We start from the raw sequence: 19,649 nt of genomic DNA on the forward strand, positions 1-19,649 counted from the left end.
AGAGCTCTCCTTGTCAGTTAAGCAAGTTTGAAGTTTAGTACCATTCAACTTGATTTACAAGTATTGTTTGCGTTTAAAAATACAGATTGATTTTTCAAGGAGTCTTTACAAAACACTTAAACTGTTTCCTGCTAGAATTTGTTCCCATTCTAACTGACTTTTGAAGCTGTTTCTAAACAATTTCCCCCCTCTTCCATAACAGTCTTTCTTCAGCATATTCTTATGTTGTATTGAAATATTGTATGAAAATATTTTAGATGTCACCATGAGATTGAAACTTACATTAAACTCTGTTTTGGCTTATTCTGCAAGCTGGTTTTACACTTGGGCACAGAAAGCAAACTTAGGTGCAGCTAAGAAAACTAAACATCTCAGTCACACAAGTAATAAATATAAGAAATATATTGCTTAAAAATCGCTCTGTTTGAGAACAGAGCAGCATAAATGTATGCAACTGGATTGCTGAACCCTGTAAACTTACGTAACTCCATTAGAGGCAGCAATGCCAGTGTAGAACAACTGAGCATTTCTCTCAGAAACAGTTGTCATGTAGTAGCCAAGTGGGGGATTAAGTCCCGGTCATGCAAAGCACTAATGGTGATGTCTCCCCTAATTTGCTTTATAGTAAAGAGTTGCACTTTACTTCTATCCAGCTGCTTCTTGTCTTTCTGTCAAGGTTTTCAAGTCTGCTTCTTTCCTTCTGGAAAAATTATTTCAGTTCTGGCTTGTACGTACTAAGTCTTTCAAATTGTCTGAAAATTCTACTGGTTTAAAAGATCTGCTTGCATTTACAGCTCAGCATGTTTATAAATTATTACAGTGCCCCTACCTTAAAATTTAATTATCAGAAAAAGGCATGCCACAGTCCAATTAATCATGGGGCAGGAGACACCCTCACTCAAAGAAGAGGTGCAGAGCATGCCTCGACACAGGGACAGAGTGGTCAGCATGGCTGAATAGGTCATTCATTCAGTGTGGCCTTTCTCCTAGAGTTGTACCAGATAGCAAAGTGTTTTGCTCCTGAAAATAAGCTAAATTCAATTTGGCCACTTGCCTGTCTATCTGCAGCATTCTTCAATGGCCATCATAGCCACTGACTAGAGATGTCTACTGTTACTCAGATGCATACCCAACCCATCTCTCATAGTCCTGTGATATTACCTTCATATAGCTCTTCCCATTTAATTGGTATTTCTTGTTTGTTTGACATCACAGCTGCTTGTTTTGCACCTGAATTTTTGCCTCTGCTGAAGAAATTCTGAAGGTTGTGTCATATTTCATAGAGGCATAAAGTCATTAATGTGGGGAAAGGCATCAAAGATTGAGTCCAGCCTATGACCTTCGTATCAGATAGACTATAGCACTAAGAGCCATGTCCAGTTGTTTCTTGAACACCTCTGGGGATGGTGACTCCACCACTTCCCTGGAGCAGCCCATTCCCATTCTTGACAACCCTCTCAGTGAGAAATTCCTCCTGATTTGGATGATGCAGCATTGTATCTGTCTGTCACACCTTAGTCAGGTCATGATTCTTTTAAAAGCCTTTTGAAAGTGAACTGAATTTTTTCTCCTTTTCTCTCCTTTTTAAAAAAATTATTTTGATACATATTTGTAAGAGATATCTGTTCTTTTTCTGCCTCAAAAAATGGGGTACAGTTACTAAATTCCTTTGTTATATTATAATAAAATTTGTTGTGATGAGGAAAATACCTCACTCTTCCCTTTTCTGCAGCACATCCAAAATAACCATGTGAGAAAAGAAAGGAATTTTCTGCTAACCATTTCAGGATGCCATCTGTCCCTGTATCCAGTATTATATTTGCTCTGCTTAATGGAATGGGGTTGCCCCCAAATATCTCTTTCTGTCCCTCTCACATGTGTGCTGATGCCTCTGTCAAATCCCCTTTTGTCCCCCTACAGTTGTATTTCACCCAGTCTTGGAAATGCTCAGCTGCTAGAGCAGAAGGAGCAACAGGGCCTGATTGCCCGCTTGACCTCTTGTCATGGGTGAGCTCCTTCTCTGTTTGCTACTGATTACTAAAATCACTTGTAGGATCACATATTGTTGTGTCCTAGCCCCAAAGCCTTAGGTTTAGACCACTCTTGACTGCGGGCTCAGTTGCTGCTGAGTGTGCTGGGCTATCAGAGGTGCAGGTAATGTGCTCCTCGTGTTGAATCTGATGACAAAGTGCTCTGTAGCTATAGCTTTACCTGCTGCCATGATTTTGATTTGTCTTACCTGATTGACGAAGGCTATCCCTGTTCCTAGATTTGGACAAAGTGTGTTATTTCCAAGATAGGCTGTGGTAGCATAAAGCTCCTGAGGAGGCTCCCAGAAAGCCTCTCATTTGCTGTCTGGTACACCTCTAGGAGAAAGGAGAAAGGCCTCACTGCATGAATGACCTGTTCGGCCACGGTGACCACTCTGTCCCTGTGTTGAGGGACCTCTGCACCTCTTCTTTGAATGAGGACATCTGCCCCATGATTAATTGGACTGTGGCATGCCTATTGATAATTAAATTTTAAGGTACAGGCACGGTAATAATTTATAAACATGCTGAGCTGTAAATGCAAGCAGATCTTTTAAACCAGTAGGATTTTCAGACAATTAAAGTTAATATTTCAGTGTGGGCCGTACGCAAATAAACAACACAGAAGGGATTGCAAGTCAAGTAGTTAAATGTGATACTGATCTGTACTTGGCAGTTCTGAAAGTAGAAATGGGTTATCAGCACATCGGATTACACGTACTTGAGGAGAAGGTATTTAGGAGCATGAAGAAAGCTCTTCTAGGTCTATGAGCCCCTATGAGGTGTTACACCTACTGTATGTAGTATTAAACACCAGGAAACCTGAAAATAAAACATGATTTTTTTTCCCCTGTGTTTTATTCTCAGAGTAGATGTTGGTCAGCAGTGCATGGCCTTGGACTTTACCTCTTTTACAGAATACGAAATATAAGTGTCTATCAATAAGTGTGAAAATGAAAAATTTCTTCTTACCCAAAGGTATACCCTTATACTACCCTAGGTAGTAGTGGATATCTGTTAATGCTCAATACTTAAAAATTATGTTGAGCTTCATAAAGTCATTATGAAATGAATCCTTATGAATGAAGTTAGTAATTCTCTAAATAATTAATTTTAAACAAAAGTCATTAGAGGTTGCTTTGGAAAGCTAGTTGCTGCAGTAAAAGTAACCCAGTATTTGTTTTCAGGGTTTCTAAAGGTATAAAATACTGAATTTTACTTCGGCATAAATTGAGCTAACACATGAAGACTGTTGAATAGCATAAAGGATATTTTAATAATAAATTTAATGTGAAAGTGTGTTTTTTAGGAAAAAAATTTCTAGTTCTTGCCCTCTTTTATCTCAAAAGAGGACTGGTATAGTTAGACCAGCTTTTCTGGGGAAGATGCTATTGGCAGGGGACACTCCTTTTGCAGCCGCAGACCATATTTGTTTCCTCCCTTCTTCTTGTACTGTGTCCCTAATGCACTGGCCCAAGTATTTAGAAAGACTTGCAATGAACCACGTAGCTGAAGAACAAATGTCTTCCTTCCACTTTTTCTGTCATGTCTAAGAAATCCTAGCCTAAAGTTCTAGGCTTGTTTCTGTTTGTTAATGAGCAATACAAAGATCTTGATTGACAAAACATCTTCTATTTGTGGCATTTTCCATAAGGAAGCAAAAGATCTTTCTAGATAAATGGAAGTTTTTCTAATTGAAATTTTAAAAAAAAGGAAAGAAAGGCATACATTGGTTTTGAGGTTTGGATTTTTTTTTTTTTTTTTTTGTATACGTTATAACTGTCTGTCAACTTTTGTATGTTGTAACACATTTGTAAGACTGTACTCTGTGATTGTGGTCAACTTTTATGAAGGACAGTTTTGAGTAGCTTTTTTTCCTGTATCATTGTATTCTTATAATTGTACTAAGGAGAAGATATTTGTCCTGTAAAACGAACTTTTTCTGGCTATTCACTTGGGTATTTTATTTGGTCTTAAACTGATAATAATGTGTGCATTTTAAATGCTTAAATATAACATATGTCTCATTTTTTGACATTATTTGCTCAACTGGAAGAAAAGGCGAAAAATTAATAAAATACCCATTGAACCAGAAATATGATTGTTTTGGACTATCATAGAGGAAACATTTCTACATAAAATTAATTAATGATAATGCTTGCAATTTTTTTATGTTTCTTGCTGGTTTGTAGACTGAGCTTTTCTGTTTGCAATCTGCTGCACTTTTTACTGTTTCTCAGTTTATGTTACTACTTCCTATGTGAAGTGATTCTCAACTACCCATAGAGATCAAGGGTAGGTTGGGCCCATTGGTCCACATCTTATAAATCATTAGCAGGTTATGCACAAGCATTTGTTGTTGGCACTGTACTTGTGTGGTTCATTCCAGAGGCAGGCAACACTGACAAAATCTAGGGATGCTGTTGGAGGCTTGGTGTTTCAGGCAGCAGCACCCTGGGAGCACATCAGCTCACCTGAACAAGGCTGAACACGGTGCTTTGACCCCGTGACCCACAGATCAAGTCTGAAATGGAGGCTCACCGAAGGCTCAAGATTGATGTTTGTGTAGGATATGTAGTGATGTTTTTGGTTTGTTTTTTTTTTTTTTTTCTCATAGGTATCAGCTCTCTTTTTGATGTAAAATTAGAGAAAATGAACCGTGCACATATTTTAATAGTCACACTTTATGGTTTTCTGTCTCCTGCAAAATAATTTGCACTCAGTTCTACTGTTAAGGTGAATTGCACGTTTGTAATTAGAAAAGCATTCTATCCTGACTAAGTTGCTGGCGGGAGCAGATGACTGAAGTACAGCTGACCATACAAGAGTTGGTCAGCTTTCCAAACCATAGTATGTGGTTTGGGATAAAAAATATTTCTCAGCCAAACTTTCATCTTTCACCCACAAACAGTGTGGAACAGGAATTGTTTGTATTCCATGTAGCTCAAAACACCAAAGCTAGCTCAAGGACTGACTTGCTTCACCTTACCATGTAGAACATAACTAAGCAACCCAAAAATTACTGGTATAACCAAGGTTATTGCTGTTATTTGTACTGCCTTTCTCTGTTGTAGTTCTTCAGACTAGTGCACACAGTATTCCAGTGTATTCTTATTAATGATATTAACTATTTTGTATAAAAAGTATTAGTTGGCAATCTCTGTATCCTTAGAGAGAGTATGGTTCTGTCTGTCTCTCTGAAGTGATGTGCTGACTGAGAATTCAGTTAAGCATGATTTTTCTCCTGTCATGTGATAAGAATTGCTATGTACAATTAGAGTAGAGCTGGAAAAATATGAATTACTCAAATAAGCAGTTTATGGTTCTTAGTGTTATGCACTTGTGCTAAAAAAGCTACTGGTGTTTTTTAAAGCATTTTTAAAAGCATTTACAAGCAAGCTTAGCAGGAGTTCATGCTCTTATTTAAAAACAGAGAGTGCAAAACTTGTTTTAGCCACCTACCTCCAATGTTTGCAACCTTACCGCTTTTCAGTTTTCAGAAACTTACTTATGAAGGAACGGTTTATTTTAGCTAGAACTTTAAATGTATTCATTTGCTCCACAATACTTCAGTTTGTGCTTGCATTTCTTTGAGGTGTTGTTAAGTTGCTTTTGCTTCAGTTAGTATAGGCTTTTCACCCTGTGTTCCTATATTAATACAATGCATCAAATTTTCAAAGATAACATCTGATACAGCTATTCCATTTCTTTAAAAATACTGAGGTTTACAGTAGTTTAATGGAGCTGGAATTCAGGCTGCTATAAGGCGTATGTTATGATGCAACATTCAGTTGCATGTATTCTATTTTTACATTTCCCATAAGATATGAATGCCCCTCATTTAGGGAACGAGTCAGACTTGCATTTGAGTTGAATTTGTTGCTTTTCAGTGCTTTTAGTACGGAGCAAGTCAATGATGCGAATTTAAAGATATCTTCCAAATGTGGCATTGCACATGGATTTTTCACTTGGAGTTTTCAGTGAGGTTTCGACTGCTAAATCATAATACCCTTGAGAATGCTTTATGATTTATGCTTTTGGCAGATTGTAGTGCTGCATAACTTGAGACTGGAATGCTGCCTGAAGAGAGGAACATTATGGCACTTCTATCCACAAGGACAAGAATCAAGGGCTGTTTTGAGTGTGGGATCTGACCTAGTGTTCTGCAATTGCTTATAATAATGATCAGATCCTAAGTGTGAGGATTTTTTTTTTTTTTAATAGTACCTTTTAAACTACATCGTGCAACTTCTCTAACCAAAACTAAAGCCTATTCATGCAAAATAGTGCACATAACATTTAGAAAAACCTCAAGCCCTCTATTTTTGAGTAGCTTTTGATATGAACAAAGACTAGACACCATTAAACCAACAGGGAAACAAACCTTTGGGATCCAATAGATGGGACTATTTGTTGGTATCAGGAGGAAGGTGAAAGCTTTGTGATCAGAAGTTACTGATGGCATCACCAAAGACAATAAGAACATAAAAGGCTGAAACCTTGGGTGAAGGGCATTTCAGTGATAGTTGTGATTTTGCTCATGAAATTGCATGTGGTTTAGTTTTTGGCCATTTTTTGAAATGTTTTAGTAGAGTTTCGTGATTCTCTGTACCATGAACCTCCTTCAAAATAGGAACTTTTAGTTTATTTTTTTATCTGGGGAGAAAGAATGCCAAAAGTGTCCTTGATACCTGTAGATATGTAAGTAGTACTAAAAAGAAGTTGCCAATCCTATGGAAAACCTTTTTCTCCCATCTTTCATTAAATAGCAAGTACATATGCTAAAAAATTGAATTAGAATAAGTTAAAGGGGTTTTTTTGCTATTTTTAAGTTAATTCCTTGCTTTATAAAGATCAGTGAGGCGGGGGGGGGGGGTTGTTTTTTTTACTTCTAATGCTGTTTCAGATTTTCTTTCTTTTCAATTGTAATCTAAAGCCTGTACTTTTGGGATTTTGTGGCTCAGGTAACAGAATGGGGTATATTATTTCCGGCATAAAATTTACAATAAAGTTTCTGGACTTTTGTTCAAACAAGCAAACAGAAGAACACTATGGCCATAGTCTTGAATCTGCTGTTTCGCTTATGGGAGCTCTTTTGAGCTTTGTAGCTCATCTGAGCGCTTGACTGTAGATACTTTCTCTAGTCTCTGGAGCATAGAGGCTTTTGCTTGGTGTCAGGAGAGCAATTCTGTGCCTTCTTCATATTTCCCAGCCTGAGAGCAAGCCAGCACAACCTTCCTCTGTTGCCTGCTTCAGTGCTGATGAAGGACTGGTCTAGGTTCTGTCCTCAGTGAAAAAAGAAAATCCACTGCTGCTGCTTTGTTGTTGCTTCTTGTTAATTTTTAAGATATACAAGTTACACTAATCATAAGACTTTTTTTTGTTCAGATGTGTTTAATAGCTCTGCTGCCTGTATATTTAGGAAGTATGGGGAGAATTACTGGAGTTTTTGACGCGAAAGATTGCATTAACCCCACCTATTGCATGAATAGTTTATTCAGACACACATACTTATCTCTACTTCCTAGTTAAAAACCAAGATGATGATCTGCTATGTTGTGGTGCAGTTGAAACATCCCTTAGGATAAATCTGGTTATCTTAAAACTTTCATTGAATGCTGGTGGTTTTGCTGCTTTCACAGCCTTCTTGAACTGCTTAGCTCCCTGGGCTCCCCAGGTTGCTGGCTGCCCTGCCCTGAACTTTCCTGTTCAGCTGACTTACTAGCTGTGAAGTTGGTGAATTTATGTAGTGAGGGACCTTAGACCTTCGGATACACAGAATGTTTACTAGATAAGCTGTCAAAAGTGAAATTGTATCTGGGCAATCATGAAGATTACAATCCAAAATAACTAGTGTTTGCATTTTAGATGTTTCTGAAATGAAATATTTAAGAACATGTAGTGTTAGGAAAGGAGGGATCTGAGATACGGTTTTTGTTCCAGTTTAATTTCTTGTTGTGATATATATTCTGTGTGTTATTTTCCAAGAGAAGACCTCTTCAATTTTTTTTTTTTTTTTTTAGTCTGTTCTTTGAACTATTTTAAATAAATTCAGGGTGGGGGGTTTGCATTTTGTAAATGTGCTTTTCCCCCCAGTGTATTTACAGCAACAACATGGATATAAATACAAAGCTTTTGTTAGAAAGATTAGGAGTTTAAGGAGAACAGAAAACCTAATCTATATTATGTATAAGAATATCATGACTAACACTGCATTTATGCAGCTACATCCTTAATAACATTTGGTGTCTTATTTGTGTGATGAAAACAAGCCAGATTGGTGAAGTAGCTTTCAGAGTACCTAGGTGTGTTTTTCTTAGGATTTTACAGATAACCAGAATGCCTTTTCTATTAATATAATATTATTTCATGTTTGCAGGTAATATATGCTTTGAACACTAAAAATGATGAACATGAAGCAGCTATCCAGGCCCTTAAGGATGCTCATGAAGAAGAAATCCAGCAAATTCTTGCAGAGACCAGAGAGAAGATCTTGCAGTATAAAAGTAAAGTGGCAGAAGAAATGGATCTCAAGAGAAAGATTCAGGTTTTGGAAGAGTCACTGGAAGATCATAAAAAGATGAAACATCAGGCCTTGACAGAATTTGAAGCATATAAGGATAGAGTCGAGGATATGCAGCTTTGTGCCGAAGCTCAGCATGTGCAACGTGTAGTGACCATGTCAAGGGAAGTAGAAGAGATCAGAAAGAAATTTGAGGAGAGGCTACGAAGTTTTATACAGTTGCAAGTACAGTATGAGAAGGACAAGCGTACAGCTCTGGAAGACTTAAAAGCTGCCCACAGGCTTGAAATTCAAGAACTTCTGAAGACTCATCAGAGTCAGAATGCTACTTTAAGTAAGGGGCAGGAGAAACTGGAGGAATTGCATAGGCTGGAGCTGGAAGACTTGAACAGTAAAATTGAGGAGTTAAGGCTGGAAAAAAAAAAGCTAATTGAGGACTATGAAGGCAAACTCAGCAAAGCACAGTCCTTCTATGAACATGAACTTGACTCTTTGAAAAGATCTCAGCTTTTTACAGCAGAAAGTCTACATGCTTGCAAAGAGAAAGAAGTGGAGCTAAGAAAAGAATTTCAGAACCAGGAAAGTATGTTACGGAAGAATCTGGGGAAGCTTAAAACTGAATTGCAAATGGTCCAGGATGAAGCTGCCAGTCTACGGGAAAAATGCCAGAAACTTCAGGTGGCTCTTGGTACTGCAGAAAACAGTGTCCAGGTGAGACTGATGATAGGTTGTTCCCAAGGCTGAATTTTCTTTCCCTATAGAAGCAGTCTTTCTGTGTGGCTGTTAGGCTGAACTTAAGTCTGCAAACTTAATTTTCTGTCACTCATACTTGCTTGCTATCTGCTTCAAGGTTTTTTCATTTATTTCTACTTTAAGCTTAATTGTTTAATTGACAATATTTTCACAAGTGGAAACTGAAATACTGCACACTCTTCCAGTATGTTACTGGGTTTGGCTCAGGTAGAGTTAATTTTCTCCATAGCAGCTTGTGGGATGCCATGTTTTGGATTTGTGTTGGAAACAGTAATTCAGGAGTGGTTTAGTTATTGCTGAGCTGTGCTTACAGAGTCAAGGTCTTTTTTGACTTTTCACCCACTCTTCTAGTGAGGAGGCTGGGGGTGTACAAGGAGCTGGAGTGGAGCAGAGCCAGCACAGCTGACCCCAAGTGACGACAGGGATATTCCATATCATATGACATAATGCTCAGCATTATAAACCTGGGGGAAGGAGGAAGGAGTGATGGCATTTGCCTTCCCAAGTCACTGTTATGCCTGATGGAGCCCTGCTTTCCTGGGTACAGCTGAATGCCTGCCTACCCATGGGGAGTGGTGGATGAATTCCTTGTTTTAATTCGCTTGTATGTGTGTGGCTTTTGTTCTATCAGACTTCATCTCAACCCATAAGTTTTTCCGTTTTTATCCTTCCAATTCCTTTCCCTGTCCCACTTTGGCATTAGTGAGCAAGTGTCACACTTAGCTGCTTACCAGGTTAAACTCCAGCACAGTTTTATTTAGTGTATTGGGTTGCCCCTGGCTGCATGCCAAGTGCACAACCGCAGTTGCTCTATCACCCTTCTCTTCTGCTGAACTGATGAGAGACTATAATGAAAGGCTTCTAAGTTGAGATAAGAAAAGGGAGAGATCACTCATCAGTTACCATCATAGGCTAAACAGATGTAACTTGACTTGGGGAAAAGGAATTTAATGTATTACTAATCAGATCAAAGTAGGATAATGAGGAGTAAAACCAATCTTAAGAGAGCACTTTCTTCCCACCCCTTCATCCTTCCTGAGCTTAATTTTATTCCCAATTCTTTAACCTCTTCCCCTACATTGATGCAGGGGGATAGTGAAGGGAGGCTGCAGTCAGTTCATCACATCTCAGCCTCTTCCCTAGTGTTTTCCCCAATTCTCTCTTCTGCTTTAGTTTCTGGAATGACTCTTTACTATTTCAGTAACTTGAATTATAAGAAATCTATATTTGCTTTTGAACCAGAACAATATTTTCTTTTCCTTCCTGCATGGCCAGAACACATTACACTATCCAAGATAATGCTATAGTGAATCAGTATATCAGATTCAAGGCATAATAGAAGTTTAGAATCATAGAGCTATAGAATAGTTTGGGTTGGAAGGAACAGTAAAGATCATCTAGCTCCAAACCCTCTGCCATGGGCCAGGATGCCTTGCAGTAGACCAGCTTGCTTAGAGTCCCATGCAGCCTTGAACACGTCCAGGGATGGGGAGTACACGACCTCTGTGGACAACCTGTTCCAGAGCCTCACCACCCTCACAGGAAAGAATTTCTTCATAATAATCTAATCCAAACTTACGCTCCTTCAACTTCAGGCAACTCCCCCCTCCCCCCATCTTCTCACTACATGTCTTCGTCAAAAGTCCTTTGCCAGCTCTCTTTTAAGCCTTCTTTAGATACTGGAAGGCCACTTAAAGGTCTCCACAAGAACCTTCTCCAGGCTGTACATTCTTTCAGCCTGTCTTGATAGGAGAAGTGATCCAGCCCTGTGATTGATTTAGTGGCCTCTTTTTTCCGACAGGTCCTTGTCTTTCTTGTGTTGGGGCCCCCATACCTGGGCACATAATAGTGCAGGTGGGGTCTAAAAAGAGCAGAGCAGAGGGACAGAATCACCTCCTGTGACCTCCTGTATCCCAAGACATGATTGGCTTTCTGGGCTGTGCACATTGCTAAGTCATATTGAGCTTTTTGTCCCAGAGTCCTTTCCCCAGGGTAGTTTCCACCCAGCTTGTACTTGTGCTTGGGATTGTCCTGACCCAGGTGCAGGACCTTGCTCTTGGCCTTGCTGAACTCCATGAGGTTTGCACAGTCCCACCTCTGAAGCCTGCCAAGGTCCCTCTCGATGACATCCCTTCCCTCCAGCATGTCAACTGCACCACACAGCTTGGTGTCATTGCAAACGTACTGATACCACTCCCCATAGTGCTGAGAAACATGCTTAAAAGTGCTGGTCCCGGTAGTGACCCCCAGGAATGTTTGATAGTGCCCAGCTCTCATTTTATGTATCTCCACGCGTAGCTTAATTTGAGTCAGTAGTAAACACTGGAGTTGCAGTAAAGGACACTAAACTGCTGCGAACACATAATGTATTCTTCAATGTGAAAAACTCTGATCCCAGAAACCAGGTTTCTCTAGTTGACCCCCAAACTCTGTGGACCATTTTATAGTTTTTATTTTTTCATATACCTTTTTGAATATTGTCACATTTCTCTTATGCATTACTGTCAACCCACTATCTTGCTCTTCAAAAGTATTTTTGAAGCATTACATATAATACACAATGAATATGGCAGTAATATTGCGCTATTTCAGCTTTTGTGTGAATAAAACTTGTCTGCTGAAATGTTTCTTCTGTACCTTTTAATCTAATGCTCACATAAATTGAGATGATTGTATATGATGCTAATAGGTATTATGTGTTTCCCCTAGGTTCTTCAAAAACAGCTAGAAGATGTAAAGGATGAGGAGTTGTCATTGTTAAGCAAACACAAAGAAGTGGAAAGCGAGCTTGCAGCTGCCAGAGAGCGGTTACAGCAGCAGGCCACTGATCTTGTTCTCAAAGCCAGTATGTATGTCAGTAACTTAATCTGGAAATGAATTTCATCCTTTTATTCTAGCCTTTCCTTTTTCTGTCAGCTTCATGCAGGTTTAGAGTGCCTAAAGACTGTTTAATGCTTTCTGTAGAATTTTCTCACAAGTTTTGGGTTTTTTTAAACTTCTTTGCTCTTGTATGCATTGTACTTAAATTTCCTTTTTTGTGTACTCATTTATCCAAATGCTGTACTTTGTACGGCATATAACTGAGACATGCTTCCTGTTCTTCCACCTTTTTTCAGTTGTCTTTGCTGATGCTTTGCATTATACCTACTGTCAATATTTGCAGCTTATTGAATAATAAATCCTTTAAAGTTTTCTCTATAGCTGTTTTCTTTGCTCCTTTGTAGTTGCTGGCATGTGGAAAGGCACAAAAAATAGCTTAAGACCTGACTGTACACATTCAGGTTTCTTTTCCGTCTTTGGCATTGTCTCCCTAATGTGCTCAGTAGTAGTCGTGGGTCATAGTTCTTGAACCTGGACAGCTTCAAGGTAGGGTAGGGTCTTGAGCTAAAAAAGAAGTCTCTGGCTTATCTTTGGCCTTGTTGTACTAGAACAATTATAGTAATTCCTGACTGTTTTCCACACAATTTAGCACAAGCCCAGGAGTAGTCTAGACCATATGTTGGAAGAATATAGTGACCAGCAGGAGCCCAAGACTGCAAGGTACTATTAGATCAAATAGCTAAAAAGAACAGGCTTGCTACTGAGAGTATATAGAATGGGAATCTGACCCTCCAAAAGGTGTTTTGTGAGGCAGTCATAGAAAAATTCATGACTGAGAGTCCTGTTCTCATATGCTCTAAAGCTGTTGCTGTTTCATTCCTTAGGCAGAGGCGTGGGAGGGTTTCACCAGGCCACCCCAAATGTAGTGGAAATAAATGCCCAGGCTGTTTTTCTGTATTACTGATGGCATGGAGTCAGCCAGCCTGTGACTGAGGCCAGCCCCAGTGTCCTCTGGCGCTGGGTTTTCAGCTTTACCAGACATCCCAGTGTGTCTGTGCTGTTGCCAAGCTCAGTGGCGCTGTCAGCAGTGCATCTTTGTTTTACAATGCATCACTGTGCAACAAGAACCAGCACCCCTGCCTGCAGTGGTGCCACCAAGCCACTGCCATGCCATGTAGTTGGTTGCCGGCCTGTTTGGAAATGTTATCTGATGCTGGCCCACTGCCATCTCCTTGATTTTCAGCTCACGCTGTCAAAAATCCTTCTTCAAAGAAAGTGAATTCTTGTACTTAATTACAGTAAAAAATGTTTGCTCATCGTATTGCAGTTTTAGAACACTCTAGTGAGTCTCTTTTGGACATTTAAAGTATTCTTCTTCCGTTTATCCTGGGATTCCCAACTTGTAAGGAAAGTGCTGCATTTCATACCTTCTTTGTAGAGCATGAGGAGTAGGAGACCTCTTGTGTGCTGGTATTGCTAGGACAAAAGCTCTAGATCAGCATGTGTGTGTGCTTACAATGAAATATTGTACAACGTACAAGTATGACTAACTGAAAATTCTCATATTATTATTATTCTTGTTAGATTATAAAATTTTGGGTTTGAAAATACCTTTCTTAAATGCCTGAACTTTTGAAATAAGGATTTTTAAAAAATGTTACAGAACCTAAGCATACCCATTGTTCTAAGTTTTCCTCTTCAGTTTTACAAACAAAAAAGTCGAAATAAGTTTTAGAATTTTACAGGGCTAAGTATGATTAGAGATGTGCATTTTTAATAAAATTACTATTAATTTTAAGGCATTTTTAATTTCCAAATTTCATTATATATCTCATGGCTCTTCCTTCACATCTGTGTCCACAGGCAACAAAGGCTAAAACAGTTTCCTTTTTGGCACATCTTGCTTTTATCAACAAATGGAAATGAACCATGAAGCTCAATTACTTTGCCATGTGAGAAACAGCATATACTCCACTTTCACAGCTATTCCTTAGTGACTTAAATTTAAAAGCAATGCTCCGTTATAAATCTGAACTGTCATTAAACCTGTAATTTTTTAAGGTTATAATAAAATGAGAAGTGAAACAACAGTCTTTCCTAGAAATTGAGATGACAAAAAACAGTAGAAAATTATTCTGAGTAAACAATACCTCTCATCTTTTAGTTGGACCAAACTAGAAATACCCTCTTTCTAAACAGTCTTCTATTCACTCCAAAGCCTTTCCCAAAATAACAGAAATTTCACTGCTTTAGTCAGTTACCTAAAATAATACGGACAGACATTACTGAAATCATAAACATTTGTCAACTGGTTATGTGAAGGACAGATGATTATATTTTGTAGTATGAAATTTTACTTCTTTTGGTTTTTGGTTTTTTTTTTTCCAAAAATATATAAAGAAATTAAAATGAAGCCTCCAATCTGCAAGGATTTAGATCATACTTTACTATAGAGTTTTATTTTATCTTTTAGTCATATCCCTTTAGCAAAATAAAATGTAATTCCATAAGTTTTACAGCAGATAAAGCTATGTATCTAGTGTGCCAGCTAAATTATGAGTTTGATAAAACAATGACATGTTTATCTTTAGACATCAGTGTTCTGCTTTCTGTTGTCTATCTTACTCTAGGATAGAAATATGCAGGTTTAGGTGGGATCAGTTCTTCAGTATTCTTAGGGTTGGCTACTTCTGCTTTCCTTTGGGAGTCAACGTGCAACTTTGAACAAGGAAAATTGAAATGAAAGGAGCCCCAGCACCGTGTGCTCTACTGTTTTGGGGCATTTTACGATAAAACTAAACAATTGAGAAGTGGAGAGGAAGATAAGTATTGCAGTGAAGACAAGAGACATCCATATGCAAGCTTCCACTAGATTTGTACTATCACTGGAATATGAATGTGCGCTTCAGTTGCATGTAACCAATGCTATGAGATTTTAAAGAGCTGTTTTGTTTTTAGGTCACATTGGAATGCTCCAAGCTACTCAAATGACTCAAGAAGTTACGATCAGAGACTTGGAATCAGAAAAGTCTAGATTAAAGGAAAAATTGTCTCAGCTGGAAGAGGAAAGAAATTTATTACAAAGCAAAACACAGAGTCTGGATGAGCGACAAAGGCAGCAAATTCTGGCATTGGAGAAGGTTAAACAGCTTATTTGCTTTAGTTGAATTTAACAAAAACCCCTAGGATTCTCAGAAAAAAATATTATGCTTTAATTTTTGTTTGATATGACCAGACTAGGACCAGAGTGTTTCAAGTCTATCTCATGTAGCAACAAAGAATGACAAATGTAGAGTATAAAGTGAGATTAGAGGGAAGTCAGATGAAATGTTCAGACTGCTTTGGACAATCTTTTAACAATTTAATTTGATTTATGACCTTGTGTATATATGCCTAGTATCTAAATTTTCTGTGGAAGGACAAATGTGAAATTATTAAAGAACAGTTTAAAAAGTCATTTGCTGAAAATGCATTGGGCATGTTTGAAAATACTAAACAGAAATTCTCTATAGGCTTGCTCCCCAGTTGTTGTTTTCCCAGATTGAACAGAGGAAGAAAATAGTTTTTTAGTAAGTACGTACTGTTTTGCATGGATCTTTTAAAATTACCTTTTTGGTTACTGAATCATGTAGTCAGTGCTTAGTGTTTACTCAGTTTGTTTTGTATGGAAGTTGATTTTTTTCAGATTTATAGACATCAGTAATGTTTTTGTATTTTTTTATTCCTACTGTTCAGATTTTTTTACCATTGAATAGATTTCTTTTCCTCTATTTTATAGAAAGTAAATGAAGCAAGGGAAACACAACGTGAATATTATGAGAAGGAGCTAGTAAAATTACAAGCAAGATTGGAAGGAGAGGCTGCACAGTTAAAGGAGGCTCATTCCAAGACTTTAGAAGAATTGGCATGGAAACACCATACTGCAATTGAGGCTGCACTCAGTAATGCTAACAAGGATAAGAAGAAACTGCAGATGGTATGTTCTTATTTTCTTAGTAGTCAAACGAAAAGCAACTGTTACTGTTTGCATCTTGTACTTAATGGTTTTGTTTTATGGCAGTTTTAATTTGGAATTACCTGCAGGTCACTGAAGAAACCACTTAGCCTTTAGGAAAAAAAACCCCAAATATCTTGGGGGGAAAAAATAAAAAGCACTTGTACTGTCATTTGTCTGCATACAGAAGAGAAATTCTCCATTTATACAAATGTATTTTCAAGTCTATAATAGTTTTGTTTTCCTGGGATTTGTGACCCATATTCAGAAGGGTTGGTATTTCAAGATCAGTTCTTCAGAAGGAGATGAAAGATTAAATTATTATAACATTTATTTAAAATTTTCATTGACAGTTCCAGAAATACAGAAAGATATTTTATTAGGACTTGGCTGTATGCGTACTCAAGATGACAACAGCTGTTCTGAGCTTGCATCATAAAATTCTGTACTGTACAGCAACTCACTCACCAGCAACTATACATTTATGTTCAACTGGAATCCTGAAACTGAAAGGCTTTTTTTTTGTTTCACAAATCTGCCTTTTCTTTCTCAGGATGAGAGGCCCATTTTTGAATTATTATTTCCTAATCTGATTGTGCATTATACACAAATTTTGCCTTACACAGGAAATACAGGATTAAGTGTTTAATTCACGGCTTTGTTAGATTTCTTTTGATGTATTCACAGGAAACATACCAGGGAGCATGATTGTAGTTAGTGATGTGCGTCTCAGACAGATTTGGTTTGTTTTTGTAAATTTTTCTACCCGTATGTTGCTTCTTAGTTCAATGTTTAATAAATCCAAAGTATTTTTTTGTCACCCAGTAATTGAAGTAGTTCTCAGAGACATATATGCTTCTGATCTTTCAGGTTTACTTTGTTTAAAACTTTACACATGCCTGCTGTTAAGACAATGTCTCTTAGAGTTTCTGGCTATATTTTTCTTTTGTTTTGTTTGTTACTAAAATAATACGGAGAATGAAACAAAAGGAGATCACAAACTTTTTCTTTTAAATCATCAAACTGGTTTAAACAGGGAACACCTCTCTAAGTGGGAGAAATGTGAAATTATTTTAACAAGGAAAAACTAGCAATAGAGAGATGTTAGGATCAAGATGTCAATCTTAATCAGATTTCACTGATCTTAAATCTAATCAGATTTCACTGTCTCCTCTGTCAAACCTGTCTCACTAAGCACACGTTGTGGTGATCAAGTAATCCAAGGCAGAAAACAGTCAAGCTTAAATATGGAACAGAGCTGAATTTTGTATAAGGAAGAAACATGGTACCAGGAGCCTTGGGATAGAGAACATGAGGATTCATTGGGACTGCAAGCCTGGGAAGTACATCTGGGGAACAGAAGAGAATTCAGCATAATTAGAGTAGGACTCAAAAAATAGTTCAAATATTTGTTTTTGCTTCAGTATTTCCATCTATAAAATGAGCTGTAAAAATGGCATCAGGAGGATTATGAAAATAGAGTTGCTAATAATTTTGCAGTACCGCACAGCTGTACTGACAAGTATCATCAGAGAAATAATTACTCTGTTATCAGAATAGGGTCTAAATAGCACCAGTGGAATTTTGCAGACAGCAGATTTCATGATGAACAAGGCAAATTGATCAAGTCTAACTGAGCATGGAGCATTTACCCCACGTGTTGACTCATATGGATCCAGTGGAGAAGGCAGGCACTTGTTATGTTGTTTAGTATTGTGTTAGTGACGCTGTAACCCTCTGTCACTCTGTCCAGCTTCTACCATGAATGAAGAGATTGTGCAAGCAGTGTACACAGAAAATATTTATTGCCTACCAACATACCCTAAAGCAGTGTTAGAACTAACAAGCTGCTTAGTGTGCTTACCACCCCCCACAAAACACTTGAGGCATCTTCAAGTTCAGATGAAGAAGGCCTGGCTTCTGTTGCTTCTCGGAGTTGGCTGGGTTGGCACGACATTGCTGTCTTGCAGGAAACCTTGGGTTTCCTTAGACTTTTATATCTTTTAGTGACTGTTTTTGCTCTTTAATGCTTTAGTTCTTTCGCTCTCTTTCCCCAGTTTTACCACTGCTCTCAGTTGTACTGTTTATTTCAGGCTGGCTCTGGTATATACAGTCATGTATTTTCATGGCTGTTTCTGATATAATACTGATTTTTCAGAAACCTGAGCCCAGGTCTATACAGAGGCACTGAATTGATGCTAAGCCTTGCATTTCAGCTGAGCCCCTAGGAAGGAGCTAAAAAAAGCTCCATAGAAAACCTTGAAGCCTTGTATGGCATGACTCTGGAGCACCTTACTTGGCAACCTTGATTTTCTTCACTAAAATGTTGAAGTATTATGAGTTAAATAGTATATTTCACTGAAATATGTAATAAAATTCTCAATTTTAACATGTTTCCTTTAAAGTATTTTGTGAATGTTCTTCTGAAAATGTATTCTGAATATTAGTAAAGCTGAAGTATATATTTATAATTTTTCCTTAAAAATTTAAAGTGTATATGTGTGTGCATATATATATATATATATATATATATATATATATATATATATATATGCACACACAACATGTAAGAGAAATATAATCCATCCAGCAGTTATTTTGAGAATTTGGCTATTAGACCAAAAATGTTGAATGAAAACAGGAGTGTTCCTTGATTCTTTCCATGTAGTTTAACTTGAAAACTAATCGTTGATCTCTTTTGGTTTTACATAAATTTATAGATATATATTGTACAGCTTTTTTTTTTTTTCTCCATTTATTGTAACACTCTGAAGGGCTTCACAGAGCTCAATCTAGATTTTAGGATTTACTCTTTCCTTTAGGGATTTTTTGTAGGAAATACATGGTAAAGGCTGAATGACATGCAGATTTATCGGTGTAATTTTGTAAAAAATGAAAAATTAAACTTTCAGCTCAGACTGAAAAACTGTGAAAGTAGATATAGTTTTAAAGCTTTTGATAATTGAGAAGTAATTGAGAGTAAAGTTCTGTTTGTCTTTATTTTGTGATTAATCAAGGATGTTACATTATAAAATAAAGTGAAAAATTAAGACATCTCTTGTAAAAGGGAATAAATATTCATGCTTTAACCATTCGAGGAAAGGGTTCAAATCACAAGTATTTATGCCAGTTAGAGTAATTTCTGTGTTGTAGACCTGTATTTTGCAATGACAGTATGGCAAGTATTTAATATTTCTTCCATCCTTCCTGTTTCTGAAGGAGTTGGAGCAACAGTTTGAGAAAGAGAAACAGCATTTGGAGGATGATAAGAATCAGCTCCGACAGCAGCTGGAAAACGTGAAGGAGGAGCTGACAACGAAGCTGACTTCTGCCAATCAGGAGGCAAGGACTAACTTTCTTGTTTCAGCTACCACATTTCATCAATAGTCATCTTAGACTCCAGGACAGGTCTAGGATTATACTGTTGAGTGTTTAATGCCTTACTTCTGTTTAGAGTGAGGTATTCTTAAAACATGGCAAGTTAGTTGACGGCTTCTGAGCAATGATTTTATTGTCCTTTACAAAATTG

General features: G+C 37.6%; 1 protein-coding gene across 7 annotated transcripts in view; it reads left to right on the forward strand.

Annotated features, from left to right (window-relative positions):
- FAM184A (family with sequence similarity 184 member A) overlaps nucleotides 1-19,649 on the forward strand; it is a 72,132-nt gene that overhangs the window by 17,821 nt on the left and 34,662 nt on the right. For all 7 annotated transcript variants that reach the window (XR_009207716.1, XM_058420053.1, XM_058420054.1 and 4 more), the window contains exons 2-6: nucleotides 8,410-9,264; nucleotides 12,016-12,151; nucleotides 15,085-15,266; nucleotides 15,905-16,102; nucleotides 19,340-19,462. Coding sequence is in view for 6 of the 7 variants with exons in the window: in XM_058420053.1 (XP_058276036.1) it covers nucleotides 8,410-9,264; nucleotides 12,016-12,151; nucleotides 15,085-15,266; nucleotides 15,905-16,102; nucleotides 19,340-19,462 (1,494 nt within the window). In the remaining variant the exon portion in view is untranslated. The remainder of the gene's footprint in view (nucleotides 1-8,409; nucleotides 9,265-12,015; nucleotides 12,152-15,084; nucleotides 15,267-15,904; nucleotides 16,103-19,339; nucleotides 19,463-19,649) is intronic.

Source organism: Hirundo rustica, chromosome 3 (genome assembly GCF_015227805.2).
Source record: "Hirundo rustica isolate bHirRus1 chromosome 3, bHirRus1.pri.v3, whole genome shotgun sequence".
In the NCBI taxonomy this organism is placed as follows: Eukaryota; Metazoa; Chordata; class Aves; order Passeriformes; family Hirundinidae; genus Hirundo; species Hirundo rustica.